The sequence below is a fragment of the Gracilinanus agilis genome, chromosome 6 (genome assembly GCF_016433145.1).
Source record: "Gracilinanus agilis isolate LMUSP501 chromosome 6, AgileGrace, whole genome shotgun sequence".
Taxonomy (NCBI): domain Eukaryota; kingdom Metazoa; phylum Chordata; class Mammalia; order Didelphimorphia; family Didelphidae; genus Gracilinanus; species Gracilinanus agilis.
The window spans coordinates 46,117,831-46,137,342 of NC_058135.1; the positions used below are offsets into that span (position 1 = coordinate 46,117,831).

Genomic DNA, 19,512 nt, shown 5'->3' on the forward strand with positions numbered 1-19,512 from the left:
GACCTTTTACTTTTAATTTTATTTTAGCAAGGATTATTTTTAATCTAAATTTCAAACTTTTCTTAATGGTGTTTCACAGTAAGTTAGTCTTTCCTGGTGGTTTATTTAAATTTCTTCCTTGTCATTGTTATATTGAATCTCTGGGAGCCAGGAGTTGACACTGTGATTGACAGGTGGATCAGTTGGATGTCGGAATGTTCCCAGAGAGATATGCGGACAGGAGAGGGCAGTTGGCCCGGGGAGGGGGGGGTATAAAACCACCCTGGTAGCCCTGGCAGGGGTTCTTGGTTCTTTTCTGTTTCCCCGAGACCTGAGATCAGTGGATCCGGGTTTTTGTGGGATTGAGACTTGCAGACTCAACCCTGCAAGTTCCTCCTCTTTGTTCCTGTACCATCAATAACCTGTACCCAGACCACCATCTCTGATTCTACTGCCCCTAGATATTAGGAAGCCAATCATCTTAGTTATCTAGGTGTCCCAGGGCCCCGGGAGGGATCCGGGAAGTGGGCAGGAGAAGAAGAAGAGGGTGGAAAGGGGTGGATATCTCAAACTGGTTAGGCTTATCATCCAGTGAAGAAGAAGCTGAAAAATTATACAGCAGTTTGCCTGCTCTGGTGTGGCTCTGGCCAGGCTGTACCAGAGAGAAGCTATCATCTTAATTCCTTTACTTGCCTACAGTTTAGAGATTCATCATTATCATTTTAACTAGGGACTCCCAATACCTTTATCCAATACCATTATCCTCCTTTATTAAATACAACCAAAGTTTAAAGTACCTTCCTGAAGTGTTATTCAAAGCTTCTTTGGGAAGGGAGAGACTCAGTCAGATACTAATGTTACCAAGCTAAAGAGCCCATTAAATAATATTAATTAACCCCAGGTGGGTCCTGAAGGGATATCATCCATTGACCTAAAGGATCCTGCCTGGGCAACTGTTATAAAGGAGAGAGGTGTCATCCTATCCTCTCTCTATACTTCATCTACATCTACATCTAATAGAGTATCAGTTTTTTATTATAACATCATCCTTCTACTCTACCTTATTTTTTGAAATTTAAAAAAAAATTATTTATTTAATTAATTTAGACCATTTCCCCATGGTTATAGGATTTATGTTCTAACCCTTCCTCCCTCACCCCCTCCCATAGTCTATGCACAATTCCACTGGGTTTTACATGTGTCATTGATCAAGACCTATTTCCATATTATTGATATTTACGGTGCTCATTTTGAGTCAATATTCCTAATTATATCCCCATTCATCCATGTGATCAAGCAGTTGTTTTTCTTTTGTGTTTCTACTCCCACAGTTCTTCCTCTGAATGTGGATAGCATTCTTTCTCATAGGTCCCTCATAGTTATCCTGAATCATTGCATTGTTGCTAGTAGAGAAGTCCATTACATTCGATTTTACCACAGTGTATCCATCTCTGTGTACAATGTTCTCCTGGTTTTGCTCTTTTCACTTTGCATCAATTCCTGGAGGTCATTCCAGTTCACATGGAATTCCTCCAGTTCATTATTTCTTTGAGCGCAATACTCTTCCTTATTTTAACAAACCTGGATGAATGGCCTTGTCTCTGAATTGGTCTTCCTTCCTTCCTGCTTTAGTACATTTGGGCATGTTGACTCTCCCAGCATGGAATGGTTCCCAACTCTCACAAACCTTCTTGTCATTCAAAGTCTAGTCTAGGAGTCGCATCCTCCAGGAAGCAGGCTTAGCTGATCCTTTCTTCCTGGCTCTTTAGCCTTCCCTAAATGGCTTATTACACTTGGATTCCCATTAAAATAATGAAGCATATGGCCTATCCTCTCTTGATAATCCTAGGGCTGTAATAGACTTTAGTGACCCTCTAGCCCATTATTTATGTTCTAACCCTTCCTCTCCCACCCCCTCCCATAGTCTATGCACAATTCTGGTCCGCAACCTATGGCTCTAGAGCCATATCTGGCTCCACCTCCCAACCAACCAGTCCGGGAAGAGCCCCAGGATGTTCCCCAGGGGGCCCTTCAGCCCCTGCCCCATATTCCAGGACCTTCCACCACGGTCCTCCTCCTCCTGCAGGCATTTATGGCTCTCATGGCCAAAAAGGTTGCCGACCATTGCTCTAGCCCAACCATCTCATTTTGTAGATAGAAGCTGAGATCCAGAGAGATTAATTTATTTGCCAAAGCTCACCCAGATTTTAACTCAGGACCTCTGATCCTAAATTTAGCACTCTTTCTCTTGCCTTACTGATTTTTTTTTCAACCTTTGTATTCTCATTGCCTGGTACATAACAGGTGCCACCTATAATCATAAGATAACAAACAGGTCAAAATATCCCTGATTTCAAGTAGGAAGGGATCTTACGATAAGCTAGGGTAATCTTATTTTAGAGATGAGGAAACTTATGTGTTTAATTAATATTTGCTGAATTGAACTATGAAATAATATATCCTTTGTTAATCTTCAGTCATTTTTCAGTTGTATCTGACTCTCTGTGACCCCATTTCTTGGCAAAAATACTGGAGTGGTATAATATTTCCTTTTCTATCATATAGATGAAGAACTGAGGCAAAGAGGGTTAAGTGACTTGCCCAGGGTCACACTGCTAGTAATAAGTCTCTGAGGCCAGATTTGAATTGAGGAAGATGAGGCTTTGTGACTTCAGGCTGAACATGCTATCCCAATATATCCTTTACTTCTTCCAGTTATTCTAAGAGAGTAATGAATAGAGAGCTAGTCCTGGAGTCAGAAAGTCCTGGATGTTCCTCTTTGGGCCAATGTTGGTTATGTGACTATAGACCTGCCATTTAATTTCTCATCATTCCAGGCAACTCTTGAAGACATTTAATTGGAGAGTGAGTGAGGATTTACCTGGAATAGGTAATTTATCTTTGGGAGATCCCTATGTTGATGAAATCACAGGTCTAGTTAAAAAAAACCCAATCCAATCTTATACGAATTTCTATTAAGATTGAATTAACTAGAGGCAGCTGGGAGGCTCACTGGATAAAGAGCCAGACCTGGATATGGGCAGTCCTGGGAGCAAATCTGGACTCAGACACTTCCTAACCGGGTGACCCTGGGCAACTCACTTAACCCTCATAGCCTAGTTCTTACCACTCTTCTGTCTTGGAAATGATACTTCGAATTAATTCTAAGACAGAAGGAAAGAGTTTTAAAAAAAGATTTAACTTCTTTATTCTGTCAAAATTGTTTAGCTCTTTATGTCTAGCTATAAGCTGCTAATATTTGCCCAGGTCTTTACACTAACCCCATTAATTTTTTCAGTAAATGTTTTCCTCTCTTCTTTTGGGATCAGACCTATGATTTCATTGTTCTTGGGAATTCCCAGGGAGGAAACAACTTCTACCAGTGCAGATTGGTATCTTCTTTGCAATTTAGAGAGGTAAATGGCATCCTGGGAGATTAAGTGACTTGCCTATTCTTATGCTGCCAGTATGTGTAAAGGTGGAACCTGAACTCAGGTCTTCTTGACTCCAAGACTGGCACCCTATCCTGCCTCAACAAGGCAAAGAAATAAACATTTAAGTGCCTATTGTGTGCCAGGCACTATGCTAAGTGAAAAAGCAGAGAAACAGTCTCTGCTTGAGGCAGCTAGAGGGCACAATGGATAGAATGCCAGGCTAGAAGTCCAGGGGACAGGACCTGGGTTCAAATCTGGGCTTAGACACTTCCCATTTGTGTGACCCTGGGCTAGCCACTTCATCCTGTTTGCCTAGCTCTTGCAGCTCTGCCTTAGACCTATTACTGGGATAGAAAGTAAGGGTTTAAAAACAAAAGAAAACAAAAAAGAACCCCTGCTCTCAAGAAACTCACTATCTAATGGGAGGGACAGCATGCAAAGAATGTGCAAATGAGATATATGTGGGAAGTGTAGACATATTCTATCCAACTGGTTATAATTTCAGTCATAGTTTGTCATACAGATTCTGTCAGCTTGACTGCTTGGCACTTTATTGTAACATGTCATACCCATGATTCCATGAAGGTGGCAAATTACAATCCCTCAATGCTTTCTTTTTTGGTGTGATTCTTGCCCCCATTTTCCCATAACTCTTCCATAAAGGATGTATCCAGGATTTCTTCTCATTATTTTAACATTGTGGAGTTTCCAATGTGTCACTTGAGCTGTCCATCTGTTGTCTCTAATTCTTACCATATGACCGGCTCTGCTCGCTTTTTTGTCACGCATTTCCTGTCCTTTATGTAACTTTTCATATATGTACGAGTCATTTCTGGTAACATACTAGAACCTGCTCATATCAGTCATGCATCTTTCCATTGCCCTCTGGCTTATCTAGAATACTGGTTCCTTTCAGACTGCAGTGTTGGTGATTTGTAGCCATCTAGTCTCACTGGGAGGATATTGGGGTTGTTGTAGTGGCAAGCAGTTTGCGATCACCTAGAGCAATGTGACCTAGCTTAATTGCCTCCTACTCAATTCTTCTGGACACAGCTTACTGTCTTTCTACAGCATTTGTTCCAAGAGATTGATATTTTTAGACTAATCTGGCTGCTTCCTACCTCTCACTAAAATGGAAGTCATCATCATTGTTGTAAACAGCCATGTATGTATCTGAATAAAAAGGCAACAAATGTTGAGGGTATGAAGTTTACTCCTTATGATAATGCAAAGTTTGTAAGCTGAGGAAGGGGGAAAAGGAGAGAGAGAGAAGGGGAGGAGGCATACAAGCCTATCCTAGTACAGTACTGGCAACCCTTTCCCTGTCCTAGTTGTGGCTTTGACAACTATAACTTACACAAAACCATGCTCACATTTTAAAAAATGAATTTATTTGACCAATTACAAGTAATAATGAATTTCCACATAAGTTTTCCAGATTTATATGATCCAAATGGTCTCCCTCCCTCCTTTCCTCCCCAGTCCCAGAGCTGGCAAGCAATTTGATCTGGATTATATGTGTATTATCACGCAAAGTATATTTCCATATTATTCATTTTTGTGAGTAATCTTATAAAATCAAAACCCAAATAAACATGTTCACTTTTTCTGTTGTCTGATGCACATAACATCCAATTGGATGGTATAAACAAGGAGCCCAAGTTAATAATTGTTTCACTATTTCTTTGTATTCCTGGTGTTGTTGTGGTCTAGGATACTAGCAGAACTGGGAAGAGATCTAAGGCAAGTCCCTACAGTTTTACAACACCATCTGAGATTGCTGTGAACAGGAAAGTGGTGATACAAACCTGCTATTTTTTGGCTTTTTTCATCCCAAGGCAATTTGATCTGGGACCCAGTTGTGGACAAAAGGAGTATATATGTGGTTTTTAGGACTTTGGCAGAGAACCCCTGAGTCCCCAGAGAGCTTTCTTGCTAGCCAGCTGCTTTTAACCTCACTGCTTGTGGCTTTTATCTGTGTATATCTTTCTGAACTGCTTTCAACTGCCTTGGCTGGTGGAGGTATTTTACCTTAGGTATTTGAACACTGTTTTGGGGTGAAGTGATTTGTTTATTTGAACCTTCAGGTTTAGAGTGATCTATTGCACAAGTTGCTGTATTCATCCAGGAACCCAGTAGACAATTAATAATACTTGTTGATCAACTGACTGATTTTCTATTGAAACAAGAATACAAAGATACTGAACAAATTTTGTTGAGTCATTTCAGTCTTGTCTGGCTCCTTGTGACACCATTTTGGGCTTTCTTGGCAGAGATACTAGAGTGATTTGCCATTTCCTTCTCCAACTCATTTTTAGATGAGGAAACTGAGGAAAATTGGGTTAAGTAACCTTCCTAGGGTCACACAGCTACTAAGTGTCTAGATTTGAACTTGGGTCTTCCTGATTCCAGGACCAGAGTTCTATCCATTGTGCCATCTTGTTACCTATTGAACAAATTAAATTTTGTTACTTTCCTCTGTGGACTGCAAGAGCAAACTATATATTCCATAGTTAAAAAGTCTGGTTTTGAGGTAGAAGAAATAATTCTGTACAAAGAGTTTGGTTCAATGGTAGAAGAAAAGTTCTGTCCATGAAAATTGTATCTTCACTTTTAAAGAGAGGATTATGATGTACAGAGGAAGAAGGGCAATTTTTTAAAAGTGCTTTTTACTGGTTTGTTTGTTGGAATAGTTCTGACTTGGGATTTGTACGTGTGTGATGAAGGAAAGAAAATGTATGCCATAACCAGAGCCCAGAGGTGTTGTCAAGATTTAGAAATACACTTTATGGTGCTTTATAAAGTTCAGAGAAATGGAGATAGAGGAAATCTTAGAATTTCAGAGATCTTTCTCTTTCCTGGTGACTTCCTCTCCTACATTCCCAGTTAAGTAAATGAACATTCCTTACCACCTCCAAATCCTAAATTTTTTTTTTTTGTTGTTGTTATTCAGTCATTTCAGTCAAGTCTTTCTGATTTTTTTTTTTGGGGGGGTTTCTTGGCAGAGATCTGGAGTAGTTTGCCATTTCCTTCTCCAAATCATTTTACCAATGAGGACTTTTCCAGGGTCACACAGCTAGTAAGAGGCATCTAAGGACAGATTTGAACCAAGGAAGATGAATCTTTGTGACTTTAGGCTGAGCAAGCTATCCACTCACCACCTAAGCATCCCCCAAATATCCTTTATTTCATCCGATTACTCTAAGAGAGTAGTGATTAGAGAGCTAGCTCTGGAGTTAGGAAGTTCTATATATCTCTCCCTTGGCACACATTGGCTATATGATACTAGGCATGTCAAAAATACATACAATGCATGCTAATTGGCAGGTAACCGGGAATGGTATGAAGAATTCTCAAATTTGTAATTTATACCATGGTTCATAGAATTACAAGTAGGGACATATATTATCCAAAGTCAATTATCCGAGGGAACTAGTTGGTTCTACATAAGATTTAAGACTACAAATTAGACAGGGCTATCAAACTAGCCAAGATAATCTGGAATGATTCTCAGCAGAGGCGGGAAAGAGCTTTTTAGACCATCCCTTACCATCTACCACAAATACTTCAAATGACTTTCATGGCTTTCTAACTGACATTTCACTTAATAATAAAATTAATAATTAATAATAATAATCTTCTCAGTCAGATTTGTATTAAGGGTATCAGAATGACCCTAGCATAAACTCTCAAAGTTACACTTTGAATTAGAGGCAGAACTTGGACAAAAAGCAGGGATTCAGTGATTTACAGTAATCAATACAACACTAATTACTCACTATTTTTTTCTCTTTATAATGAATTCAATCAAAGGCCCTTTTCCTAACTCTCCTCATACTTATTCCCTAAAGATTCTACTGAAGAAGAAAAGAAACTGATGTCAGCTCCAAGATCTTATGAAATTTGGCTGCTCCTGGAAAGTTTCAAGTTTTTAATTCTATCCATTAAATTGTTCTTTGAGATGCTATTATCCTTTTTCCCTTTTAAAAAATCCATCTTTTATTGTATTCATTTTTATTTTTGTTTTAACTGACAAGCATTTATTTTAATTTCTTTCTTTCTTTCTCACTTCCTAGTGGGGGCTGGTAAAAAAAAGAAAATTCTTATAATTAAAAAAAATATAGTTAAGTAAAACAAATTTCTTCACTGGTCAAGTTAGACACTTTTTTCCCTATCAGATATAGGACAGCTATTTATTTCATCTATGCAAAAGAATTCTTAATATGAAAGACTCACACATACACACAGTCAAATATTAAAACAAGCAACAGCAACAAAAATATAGTTACAGCTCTTCCAGGAGGTTGATACTTAAAACATTTTAAAGCAGAATAATTTTATAGGACTATTGAATCAACATTTCTTTACCTTTGACTCAACTCTATATGTTCTCCTCAAAGTCCATACCTTCTTTTTTTTTTTTAAACCCTTACTTTCCATCTTGGAGTCAATACTGTGTATTGGCTCCAAGGCAGAAAGAAGAGTGGTAAGGGTAGGCAATGTGGGTCAAGTGACTTGCCCAGGGTCACATAGCTGGGAAGTGTCTGAGGTCAGATTTGAACCTAGGACCTCCCATCTCTAGGCCTGGCTCTCAATCCACTGAGCTACCCAGCTGCCCCCAGTCCATACCTTCTCATAACACAGGCTGAGGATGATGTTCCTCCTTCTGCCAGTACTTATCTTCTCCTCCAAGGAGCAGCACTGTAGTGGTGAGAGAGGGTAACTTTCATGGAGTGTTGCCAGTACCAGCTGAGGGACCTTGGGTCTTCTGAGCTCACAAACTGATCAGGTTGCTTCCAAAGTCCTTGAAAAAGTAGTCCATACTCATTGCCTCCATTTCCTTTCCTCTCATTCTCTTCTCAAGGCATCAAGGTAAGACAAGAAGCATTTATTAATCTCTTATATATGCCAGGAACTGTGCTAAGTGCTGAAGATATAAATCCTTTGTGGTCAGAATTTTTATCTGAAATTGCCCTTTCCAAAGGAACCAATGATTTCCTAATTGTCACAACTAGTGGCTTTTTCTCAATTATCATCCTTCTAAATTGTGATGAAAACTTTCACACTATTGATTGTTTTCTACTCTTAGATACAGTTTCTTCTCTGAACTTCCATGGCATTGCTCTATCATTATCCACATTACATTCCTCAATGTAGCCATTGCTCAACTTCTTCTTCTAATTTGTTTACATTTGTATTTATTTACTTTATATTTATACTCTAGCTATCAATCCATTTATCTATCTATTCATAGATAGATATCTATGAATAGATATCTATCCATCCATCCATCACTCTATCTATCTATCTATCTATCTATCTATCTATCTATCTATCTATCTATCTATCTATCTGTCTGTCTGTCTATCTATCTATCCATCCACCTACCTATGTATCTGTCTATTTGTTGTTGCCATTAAAAATTAAGTTCATTAAGATAAGAAGTGTTTCGTTCTTTGTAGTTGTATCTTCAGTACTTATTGATTGGTTGAAGGCTGAAATGTTTAGCCATCTCTGCTAAAACAAAGAAAAAGCAGAAAAGGCCTCCAGTGTGGTTCAGTCTCCAGCTTGTCTAGCTGAGCTCATACCTTTACTACCTATGGGAGCAGAGACCATTTCTGTCAAGGCTGGGAGGGTGTCTGACCTTCTCTCATCTACAATTGAAAGTTCCAGAGAGATTGCTACTTGCTACAGATTCCAGACAGAGCAAGAGAGCCAGATCATGTTATCTTTTACATTATATTACATGAAATTGAAAGACACAAACTCTTAGAGGATAGGATTCTTTCTTTCCCTTTCTCCTCATATCTATCCCAATTTTCCATTTTTTCACGTTTTCCTTTTTTTCCCCCAAACTTTCTTTTATAATGTCTCTGCTTCATGGCTAGGCTATTATTTTAGGCTCCAGTCTTAGTCTTGTACCTATCTAAGTCATTATATGGGCAGCTAGTTGGTGCCAGTGTGGGAGTTATGAGAAGCTGAGTTTAAATCTGACCTCAGATACTTCCTAGCTTGTAATCCTGGGCAAGTCATTTAAACCTGTTTGCCTCAGTTTTCTCATCTGTCAAGTGAGATGGAGAAGGAAATGGCAAATTGCTCTAGTATCTTTGCCAAGAAAATCTCAAATGGTATCATGAAGAATCAATATAATTAATCAACAAAACCATAGCAGACAAAACCATATAGATTTATATTCCTGAGACATTAATTTATATACATCACTTCCTAGTTTAAGAACCAATGGCTCCCTTGGCATTTAGGTGGCTCAGTGGAGAGTCAGACCTGGAGATTGGAGATCCTGGGTTCAAATCTGGCCTCAGACACTTTGTATCTGTTTGACTCTGGGCAAGTCATTTAACCTCAATTGCCAACCCTTACTGCTCCTCTGCCTTGAAACCAATAGGTAGTATTGATTCTAAGACAAAAGGTAAGGGTTAAAAAGAAAAAAAAGAGCTCCCCATAAGCCATAGAAAAAAGCTCAAGCACTTTAGCTTGGATTTTTTTTTTTAAACCCTTCCCTTCCGTCTTGGAGTCAATACTGTGTATTGGCTCCAAAGCAGAAGAGTGGTAAGGGTAGGAAATGGGGCTCAAGTGACTTGCCCAGGGTCACACAGCTGGGAAGTGTTTGAGGCCGGATTTGAACCTAGGACCTCCCGTCTCTAGGCCTGGCTCTCAATCTATTGAGCTATCCAGCTGCTTCCTTTAGGTTGGATTTTGAGGAATTTTTGTTTTTACTTCTCTCTCCAAACTTATTTCTCATTAGGTTTATGTAAAGATTCTGCTTTGGCTCAACTGGTGTATTCCTCTTCTCTAGACTTGCCAGAGGCATTTGTATATGTGATCCTCCTGGTTGGGAGAGTTCTTCTATTCTCTTATTTTCCTTTACTATCTAGGTCAAGTCCTATCTCTCCCATAAAACCTCCCCTGATCATAGTAAGCCCTCCCTTTTTGAAACTTGTTGAACCTCTCTACTATTCATTTGACACATAATCTATGCCATCCTGTATTGTTGAGAGGCATTATGAGGGCTGACCTTAGAATCAGGAGACCTGGGGCTCTTTCCTGTAATATATGCTGACTGTTTGATCTAGGGCAAGTCACTTACTTTCTGGTTGCTAGGGAACAGCAAGAGGACAATTTTTTTTTCATCTTTCTTTGTACCCGTAATGGGAGCTTCCTCTATCTATGGAATCACAGGTCCACAGCATCTTATTAAAAAAAAAAATAAACCATTACCTTCTGTCTTAGAATTGATACTAAATATTGGTTCCAAGGCAGAAGAGCAGTAAGGGCTAGGCCATTAAGTTTTTGTGACTTGCCCAGGGTCATCCAGCTGTGTGAGGCCAGATTTTCCCATCTCCAGACCTGGCTCTCATTCACTGAACTGTTTAGTTGTCCCAGTATTGTTAATGTCATCTGAAGTCGTTATATAGAACTGAATTTCTTTAGAGCAAGGACTGTATCAGAAACTGCAGGATAGGGCAAAATGTACTTCATCTGGAAGCTGACGGTGGACCCTCTCTAATAGCCACCTAGAACACTGAACTTCCTGGTCACTTTCCACCTTTTCAGAGTGGGCACAAACCACTAGAGTGAAAGTGAGACTCCCTGGGTGTGATTACGTGCATACTTTTATATTTCCTCATCCTAAACACAAGAATGCCTCATAGTTATAAAGTATATTATTCAAAGCACTTTCCTCACAAATAGATATCTCATTGTACAAATGAAGAAATAGGCTGGGAGGAGGTGGGGTGTGTGTGATTTGTCCATAATCACATGTAACTGTCAGAGATAGAAACTCATTTCTTGATTCCAAGTCCTCTCCTTTCCTCTCCTCTCCTCAATTCTCTTCTCCTCTCCGTTCCCTTACCTTCTGCCTTAGAATCAACACTGTGTCCTGGTTCCAAGGCAGAAGAGTGCTAAGGACTAGGCAATGGGGGTTAAGTGACTTGCTCAGGATCACACAGTTAAGAAGCGTCTAAGGTTAGATTGGAACCTAGGATCTCCTGTCTCTAAGTCTGGCTCTCTATCCATTGAATCACCCAGCTGCTCCCTCTTCCCCCTACATCTTTAATTTATTGTTAGATGTCCCTCACTCTACTTTCATTTTTGTTGTTGAGGATCAGGTTTAATGATAGTGAGTAAAGAAAAAAGCAGGAGTGGATAAGGACAGAAAAAGTTGCCTAGAACCTTCCCATGAGCCAATCCTATCGCTTGAAAGTAAATTTAATAATGATCCAAATTGCTTCACGGTCATCCACATGTTAGATTAAGATGATGTGCAAATTCTATAGACAGGAAGTGTCATAAAAATGGAAATATGCATATGTGTGTGTGTGGGGAATACATATTTACATAGAGTCTGCTATGTGCCAGACACTCTACTAAAGTAGCACTTAAAAAATGTTATCTTACTTGGTCCTTACAACAACCCTTGGGGGTAGATGCTACTATTATTCTCATTTTACAGTTGAGGAAATCGAGGCAAATGGAGGTTTTAGTGACTTACACAGGCTCATACAACTACTAAGTCTTCGAGGCTGGAATTAAAGTGAGGTCTTTCTGACTCTGGACCCAGTTCTCTATCTAATATGCCACCTAGCTGCTTCTATCGGCAGCCTCTGCTATCCTCCTGTCACCTTCATGTTGAAGGAGCTATCAGGAAAACCCTGAGAAACTGATTGGACTCAGGTTTTGAACTTAATTTTGAGTTCATCTCAAACAGAGCTCATCTTAATGCCGTCTTCTGCTAAAAATGATTATTTTTTGTCTGAAAGGGATCACATATGGAACATTTTTTAACCTGTAAACTTACAAATTGTTGGATACCGGTGTCCAGAGTCCAAACCGATGCCAACAAAACGAAGCGGAAAGTACTTGCGCAATAAGTACCCCCAAAGCCATGTCACCATTGAATATTCAGAAGTTATTTTACAATTATTGACATTCTTTACTTAAGAGTAATCCACAATCCCAAGAAAGTCAAACAGCTAGACAATTAAAAATATACGATGCTTTATTGTCAAAAATAGACAAACTTGAATTTCCTTTAACAGGAATAGTAATTTAAGAACCTCCACAAATTGTCGCCATCTTGTAAGCCGGAAAGACACAAGTAAAACCAATGGCTGTTAATGGAATAGAAACTCCACATCCATGAGGAGGAAGTTTGGACAACAGGGAGTCTTGCTTGACCTGCCATACTTAGGAGAGGCTCATTAAGCCACAAACAATAACAGGTATCTACCACAAACTCAAATGCAACATTCTCATTCCCAGACAGACACATATTGGATCTTGTGGAATCCTGCTCAACCCCAAAGGAACTAATTACAATCTATAACAGCTGTGGGACAAGCCAGTAGATCACAGCTATTTTTTGAGTAATACTGTGCTTTTATGCTTGGATTTTGGTGGATCATTTCAGTCATTTCAGTCACATCCTATTCTGTGACCCCATTTGGGATTTTCTTGGCAAACACTGGATCGGTTGGCCATATCCTTCTCCAGCTCATTTAACAGATGAGGAAACTGAGGCAAATGGGATTAAGTGACTCGCCCAGGGTCACACAGCTAAGTAAGTGCCTGAGGTCATATTAGAACTCAGGTCTCATTAACTTCAAGCCCAGCACTCTATCTACTGTGCCATCTAGCCACCCAAAATGTGTGGCGCAAGAGTAGATCAATGACATCTTGTCTTTTAAACTTGTGAAATCACCTGTAGCAAGGAAATGAAGGCCTTGAAGAGTGAACACAACTAAGACTGTGGTGCCAAGACCATAGTTCATCACCATATATCGACAGTGGGAAAACTGGTTAATGATCAGGCTCCTACATTATAGGCAGGATTTGAACCAAGGGCCAGTGTTATTTCCACTGTTATTATATTGTCACTCTGTTTCATTTATTGCCTTTCTCCAACTCAGAAGGTATTGTGTGGGCAGCTAAGGTGGCTCAATGGATAGAGAGCCAGGTCTAGAAGAAGGGAGATCCTGGGTTCAAATCTGGCCTCACATACTTCCTAGCTGTGTGACCCTGGACAAATCACTTAATCCCCACTACCTAGCCCTTACTGCTCTTCTGCCTGGGAACCAGTACTTAGTATCAATTCTTTTTATTTTTTTTTTAAACCCTTAACATCTGTGTATTGGCTCCTTGCTGGAAGAGTGGTAAGGATGGGCAATGGGGGTCAAGTGACTTGCCCAGGGTCACACAGCTGGGAAGCATCTGAGGATTTGAACCCAGGACCTCCCGTATCTAGGCCTGGCTCTCAATCCACTGAGCTACCCAGCTGTCCCCATTTAGTATCAATTCTAAGACAGCAGGTAAGGATTTTAAGAAGAAAAAAGTAATGTGCAATACAGAACCCTTTAAAAATTGAGTGCATACTTTACAATAAAGTTGAGTAAATACATTTGTTGAAAGTTATAATGCAAGATTGCTCCCCTCCACTCCCCCACTCCACCCCACCCCCAGCTTCAAATTCAGAGGGGACGTGACAAGAGGGTTGTCTCTGTAACATTCCTAATCAGTTCTTTCCAAGAGTCAGTTTTAAGTCAAGCACAGAGACTTAAGGTCCACCTGGTGGGATCAGAACCCTTCAACACAAGATAGGAATGTTGGTTTTCTGTGCTTCCTGAAGTTTTTGTATTGGCTGAGCTTCGCTTAATAAGGCTATATGGTTGGAAGGATTCTGTTCGAGCACTTTGAAAGTGCCATTATTAAAAGCAAACTAAGCAAAATGTCATTCATCTCGTCAACAAGTTAAAGCTCCAGGCCTGACCTGTTGGATGTGACTAATTACTTAATGACTAAGTAGGCTGCCTGTCTCTGAAAGGATGGTCTGAGCAGAGAGATACGGCTCTCCAAATGAAGGCAACTGCTCCCTGGGTTCCCTCCTGCTCCTTCCTATTTTTCAGTGACTCTGGCTTTAATCAGTGGAAAGTGTGTACTCCCTTGGGGATGTTTTGGCCAGGCCTCAAAATGAATGCTTTGGAGCAAAATACTTGAGGTTGTGCTGAATAAGGAACACATATGTCAGATGGGTTAAACCTGGGGTTTCTTGATGAGGCCAAACAAGCTACGAGTGACATCAAACCAAGCAGTGGCACAATCTATTAGAAGTCAGCAAGAGAGATTTTTCTAGCACTCTTCAATGACTGTTCCAATCAATGAGTAAAGCTTCCTTTTGACAAGTCTAAACCCTGGGCTGAGAATCAGAGTTCTCCTAAAGCCAGATGTGAAACGAGCTTTGCTGAAGAAAAAGTCTTTGAAGCTAGACCATGAACAGTTTTCCTGCTTAAACACCAGGGTAAGCTCAAAGGTAGGTACCACACTAGCATCACACACAATCTTATCCAGCTTCTTACATACATTTTCAGTTTCCAAGTTCACATGGATAATACAGCCTCGAAGGCCACAGGGCTCAGGGGAAGACAGGCGTAACACATCTTGAGCTATTCTCTTGGTCAGTTTCTCAGGCACAAGAACCTTGGAGCAGCCAAGTTTGGTCTGCTTGGATTTGGACAGGCAATTTTCCAGCATTTTAGCCAAGCTCTGGCAAGTTGTCTCTTCGACTATTGCCTCGTTGAGGTTGGGTTCTGGCATGACATAATCCCAGTAGTCAAAATCTGTGGGAAAGAGAAATTACAGATAGATGATGAGAGAGAGAGAGCAAGAGAGAATGGAAGAAGAGAGAGAGAGAGAGAGAGAGAGAGAGAGAGCAGAGAGAAAAGAAAAACCCCAAGCATAATAGGAAAAAAACAACACATGGTAGAAGGAGATAGAAAACCACTGCAGTATCTTTGCCAAGAAAACCCCAAATGGGTTCACAAAGAGTCAGACATGACTTGAACAATGACAACAAACAATAATATCAATTAAAAATTTTAAACCCTTACCTTCCATCCTAGAATCAATACTGTGTAGTGATTCCAAGGCAAAAGAGCAGTAAGGGCTAGGCAACAGGGGTTAAATAACCTGCCCAGGGTCACGGAGCTAGGAAATATCTGAGGCCACATTTGAACCCAGGACCTCTAGGCCTGACCCTCAATCCAGGCAGCCACCTAGCTGCCCCCAATTACTTAAAAAAAAATTACAAGATAATTTGAACCTAGGACCTCCCATCTTTAGGCTTGGCTCTTGATAACTAGCTTCCCCCATAACAATTCTTTCTGAAAGTCAGGAGACTTTCTTTCTGTTTCCAGTTCTATGATTAATGGAATGTGTCACCTTGAAAGTGAGCCTCAGTTTTCTCATCTCAGAGAAGCCAGATTGTCACTGGCAAGTCATTGAACTACTCAGAACTCTAGGTAATTCTCTACGTCTGTCAATTATATCAGTAGAGAGAGTACCTTAAATCAAAGAAATCACAAATCTGAACTGGAAAAAGAAAAAGGAAATCGCACTAAGTGAAAAATCTAAAGTTTCTAGTTTGAAAATATGATTTGATTGGTTTATAAATCCAAAACTTTAGCTATGAAATTAAGTAAGTCTACTGTTGATCTGTGGCATTTCGTGGGTCTTGGTCTAATCTCCACTAAGGCAGATCTCTTAGAGCCATTAGTAAAAATTTCCATGAGTAAATGTGGATGAAAAAAAAAAAATGTTGTTTGATAAACTATCTTCTGGTTGAGAAGCTCTTCCAGCATAGTTAGTTTGAGTTGTGAATGATCTATACTGTCCATTGCCGGGCAGGACCTGCCAGATCTTATGCTCAGCTGGCAAGAGAACCCAAGGTCATATCCACTAGCACCAAGAGGTGTAAGTAGGACTTCAATGGAAAATTAATTTTTAAGCCAGCTTGGGGTTGTGGCTAGCTGGCTAGAGGTGGAGTCAGGAAGAGCTGGGTTTAGATCCTACTTCTAAAAATGACCCACTCTACGCAAACCACTTAACCCCTATGGGGTTCAGCCAACTCTAGGCTATCTGCTAACCTAAAAGCATACTCCTATAGGTTGGGGGAGTTGCTCTCACGCAAACAAAACAGGCAATCCTTGACCTAAGTTTTATTATCTATATTAAATGTGGAATAAAATACCTTATTACACAATATATCAACTACGCTTAATTTTAGCGGCCTATCTGATGCCCCAAATTTATAGCATTCCTCATGAAAAACCCGTGCTTTGTGAAAGGCATTTTCATAATTGTCTGGCAGATTTCCCCTAACCAGGCAAAACAAGCCAGTCCTAGAAAAACAAAATTAAGTTTGCAGAAAACTGATAGCTGCAGTGGTCATCTGCTTCCTAAAGTAACCATGCTCCTTGGCAGCCCCTCCACCCACGCACACCGCAGGCTGATTGCTCACTTGGGGGCTGCCCTGTCCTTCTCCCACTCCATCCAGTCGATTTCTTCTTTCTATACTAATGAATTTTTCCTTAAATAATATCCTGGGACTATTTAGTCTCCCCTCATTTCTCTTAAAGAAAACACCACACAGGAAACCCGGTTTAGTTTTCGTTGGGACTCGCTTTAGGGATTCAGAATTATTGCTAAGTAAATCTGTACCACTGAACTGGACCTGCAAGGAGATCCACTACAATTTCAGGTCTACATGGCAGTTTTAGAAGTCACGCAGGCTAGTTAATGGCAGCCCCAGTAACCATTTCTTTGTCAAATAAATCTTGTGATAGTTTATTTTTTTTCATATTGGTCCCACAGTTCAAGATTTGAAGGAGATCGCCTCCCCATTCACAGGAACGATACTTGAGATGGTTACATCACCGGGAAGGTTAACTCGCGTCCTGATTGGCTTCCCGGAGAAATTAACTCGGGAGCCGCAGAAATGCTCACCAGTTAGACTTCCAGGCGGAAAGCCACGGTCTATCAACTCTGAAATGCTGGCCGAATTTTTACTGCTTAAGCTGCTAGTTGCAACCATGGTGAACCACACTGTGTATCCTGCAGTGCGAGGGGAACAGCACACTGAAAAGTAGACAAAAAGGACACAATAATGAGCTAAACCGGGGCAAAGAGCCACACACAAAAACCGAACTCAATTCCTAAAAGAGAGGGACTCTTCCCTGTCTTCTCCTCCCCAGCCCCAGTCTGGCCCCTGAATCTCAAGGCCTAGACGGAGCCAACTGCAGAAAATCCTACAAACTAAACTTGAAGCAAAGCTCGCCTGTGATTTTGCCAAAAATAGGCACGTCCAAGCCTCACCGGCTCAGAGACGTAAGAGTCTGAAGGTGACCGAGTCAGACTTTCCTCATTTTACAGATGAGGGCACTGAGGGCCAGGGGAATGGGCCAAAGTGAAACAGCTCGTCAGGCAGTCGAACCCAGGTCCTTTCCTACTGCACAGCTGTGCTACCCAGGTCTTCCCATTAGCCTTTCTGAGACACAGGATCTATTTTAAAGATTATAGCTTTAGAGCAGAAAGAGACCTCAGAGGCCATCTAGTGTACCCCTCCCTCCAATTTCACGGAAGAGGAATATGACGTCTAGAGTAACTGATACGCCCGAGGTTACACGGATAATAAGTCCCAGAGGCAGGATTCGAACCCACGTCTTACTGGCTCAGATCCCACAATCTTGCCCAGCAGCACGCGGCAAACTCCTCTACTGCCCAAGTCCCTCTGGGCCAAAGGGTCTCTCTCCTCTTACCTGTCTTGACTTTACAGTAGTGACACTTGCGGACACGGGATGCCTGGAGCTCAGTGGAAAAACAAAAGGAAAGTCCGCCCCAAGCGCCCCCTTTTGAAAGCACCCTTTCTCTGGGCGGGGGGCAGTAGTGTACTGCCCTGCAGGCACCCAGCAGTGGCCACCAGAGCCCCCCGCCCCCAACGCACCCCTACACTGACCCCCGGGGTTCAGGGGCTACTCGTATATAGTGCTGGTCCCGGGTCCCGCCTCCCTGCCTCGGCCCTGTCCCGCCCCTCTTCCCGCCCCTTCTCTCCTGGGTGTGCGAACCCGAGAGGCCTGAGCACGGGGGAGGCGGATGGGCAATCCGATCGGGCCCCAGATGCACCTGCAGTTTACTGGGTGGGCTGGAGGTCGTCCTGCCTCTAGTCCCTGACAAAGGCTGCCAAGATCCTCTCGCCCGGGGACTTGTCTCCCGGTCCGCTTGTCTTACTGGGCCCTCCTCCAGGCTTTTCTCCCTTCCCCGCCTGCAGCCGCGGGACAGCTGGCGTGACCCGTGTGTGGCTTTGCCCGCCTGACCTGAGGCTCAAGTGCAGCGGGCTACTTTTTCTTTCGACTGTGCTCTCACTGCGTTTCTCGGATTTCCCGTGGGCCATTTCTACAAGCCATTTTGCAGGTCCTGAACTAACTGGCTTAACCCTTCTCCTCTTTCTCCAGCCTCGGCTCCTTGCCAGATTCTGCACCCCCGCCTGCCTCAAATCATTTCCTGCCAACTTCGTCTTCCCTGAGCCTTTGTACTGGGTCGCTGCTCTGGGGGGTGACAAAGGCTGAGCCTCTCTGGCAAGGGAGCAGCAAGTTTTAAAATACGCACAAGCTAACCCTACCACCTCGAGCCCTCTCCTAGGGCTCTTGTTTAACTAATAACTTCTCCTCGCTTTGAGAGCAAGCCTGGTCTAAGAGACATCACCAAGAAGCTAAAGGAGCCCATTGATGAGATTTTGACAGTCTGAGGGGACCAGCGACTGACTCAGACTAAAGAGTGGGCCAGGTAAAATGGATCAATCCCCAGGGAAGAGTTCATCCAAGCCAAGACAGCTTCAGCAAAGTTATGGAAGCCTCTCTGGGCTGCACGTTTGCAAGATGGATCCCTGGGAACTTGCCCTCCTTGTAGTTAGTTAATATCTTTAAAAAAAAAAATCTCTTACCTTCCATCTTCGAATCAATACTGTGTGTTGGTTCCAAGGCAGAAGAGCAGTAAGGGCTAGGCCATGGGGTTAAGTGACTTGGCCAGGATCACCTACCTAGGAAATGTCTGAGGTCGCATTTGAACACAAGACTTCCTATCTCTAAGCCTGGCTCTCAATCCACTGAGCCCCTAGCGCCCCCTAGTAATGTCAATAGGACACAGCTGTGGACCTCAGAGGTCATCTAACCTGACCTCTATGTTGCAGATGAAGAAACTGAGGCCCAGAGAGGCATTTGTCCAAGTCACAAGATGTAGTAAAAGGCAGTTT

At 41.7% G+C, this 19,512-nt stretch overlaps 1 protein-coding gene across 1 annotated transcript; it reads right to left on the reverse strand.

Annotated features, from left to right (window-relative positions):
• Positions 1 to 13,697: 13,697 nt before the first annotated feature.
• Positions 13,698 to 18,198, reverse strand: DDIT4L (DNA damage inducible transcript 4 like). The gene is made up of 3 exons (XM_044680236.1): positions 18,023 to 18,198; positions 17,211 to 17,342; positions 13,698 to 15,046 (listed from the first exon to the last, which is right to left on the reverse strand). Exons 2-3 carry the CDS (start codon positions 17,296 to 17,298, stop codon positions 14,559 to 14,561), a joined length of 576 nt encoding a protein of 191 aa, XP_044536171.1. The 5' UTR covers positions 17,299 to 17,342; positions 18,023 to 18,198; the 3' UTR covers positions 13,698 to 14,558.
• Positions 18,199 to 19,512: the final 1,314 nt, after the last annotated feature.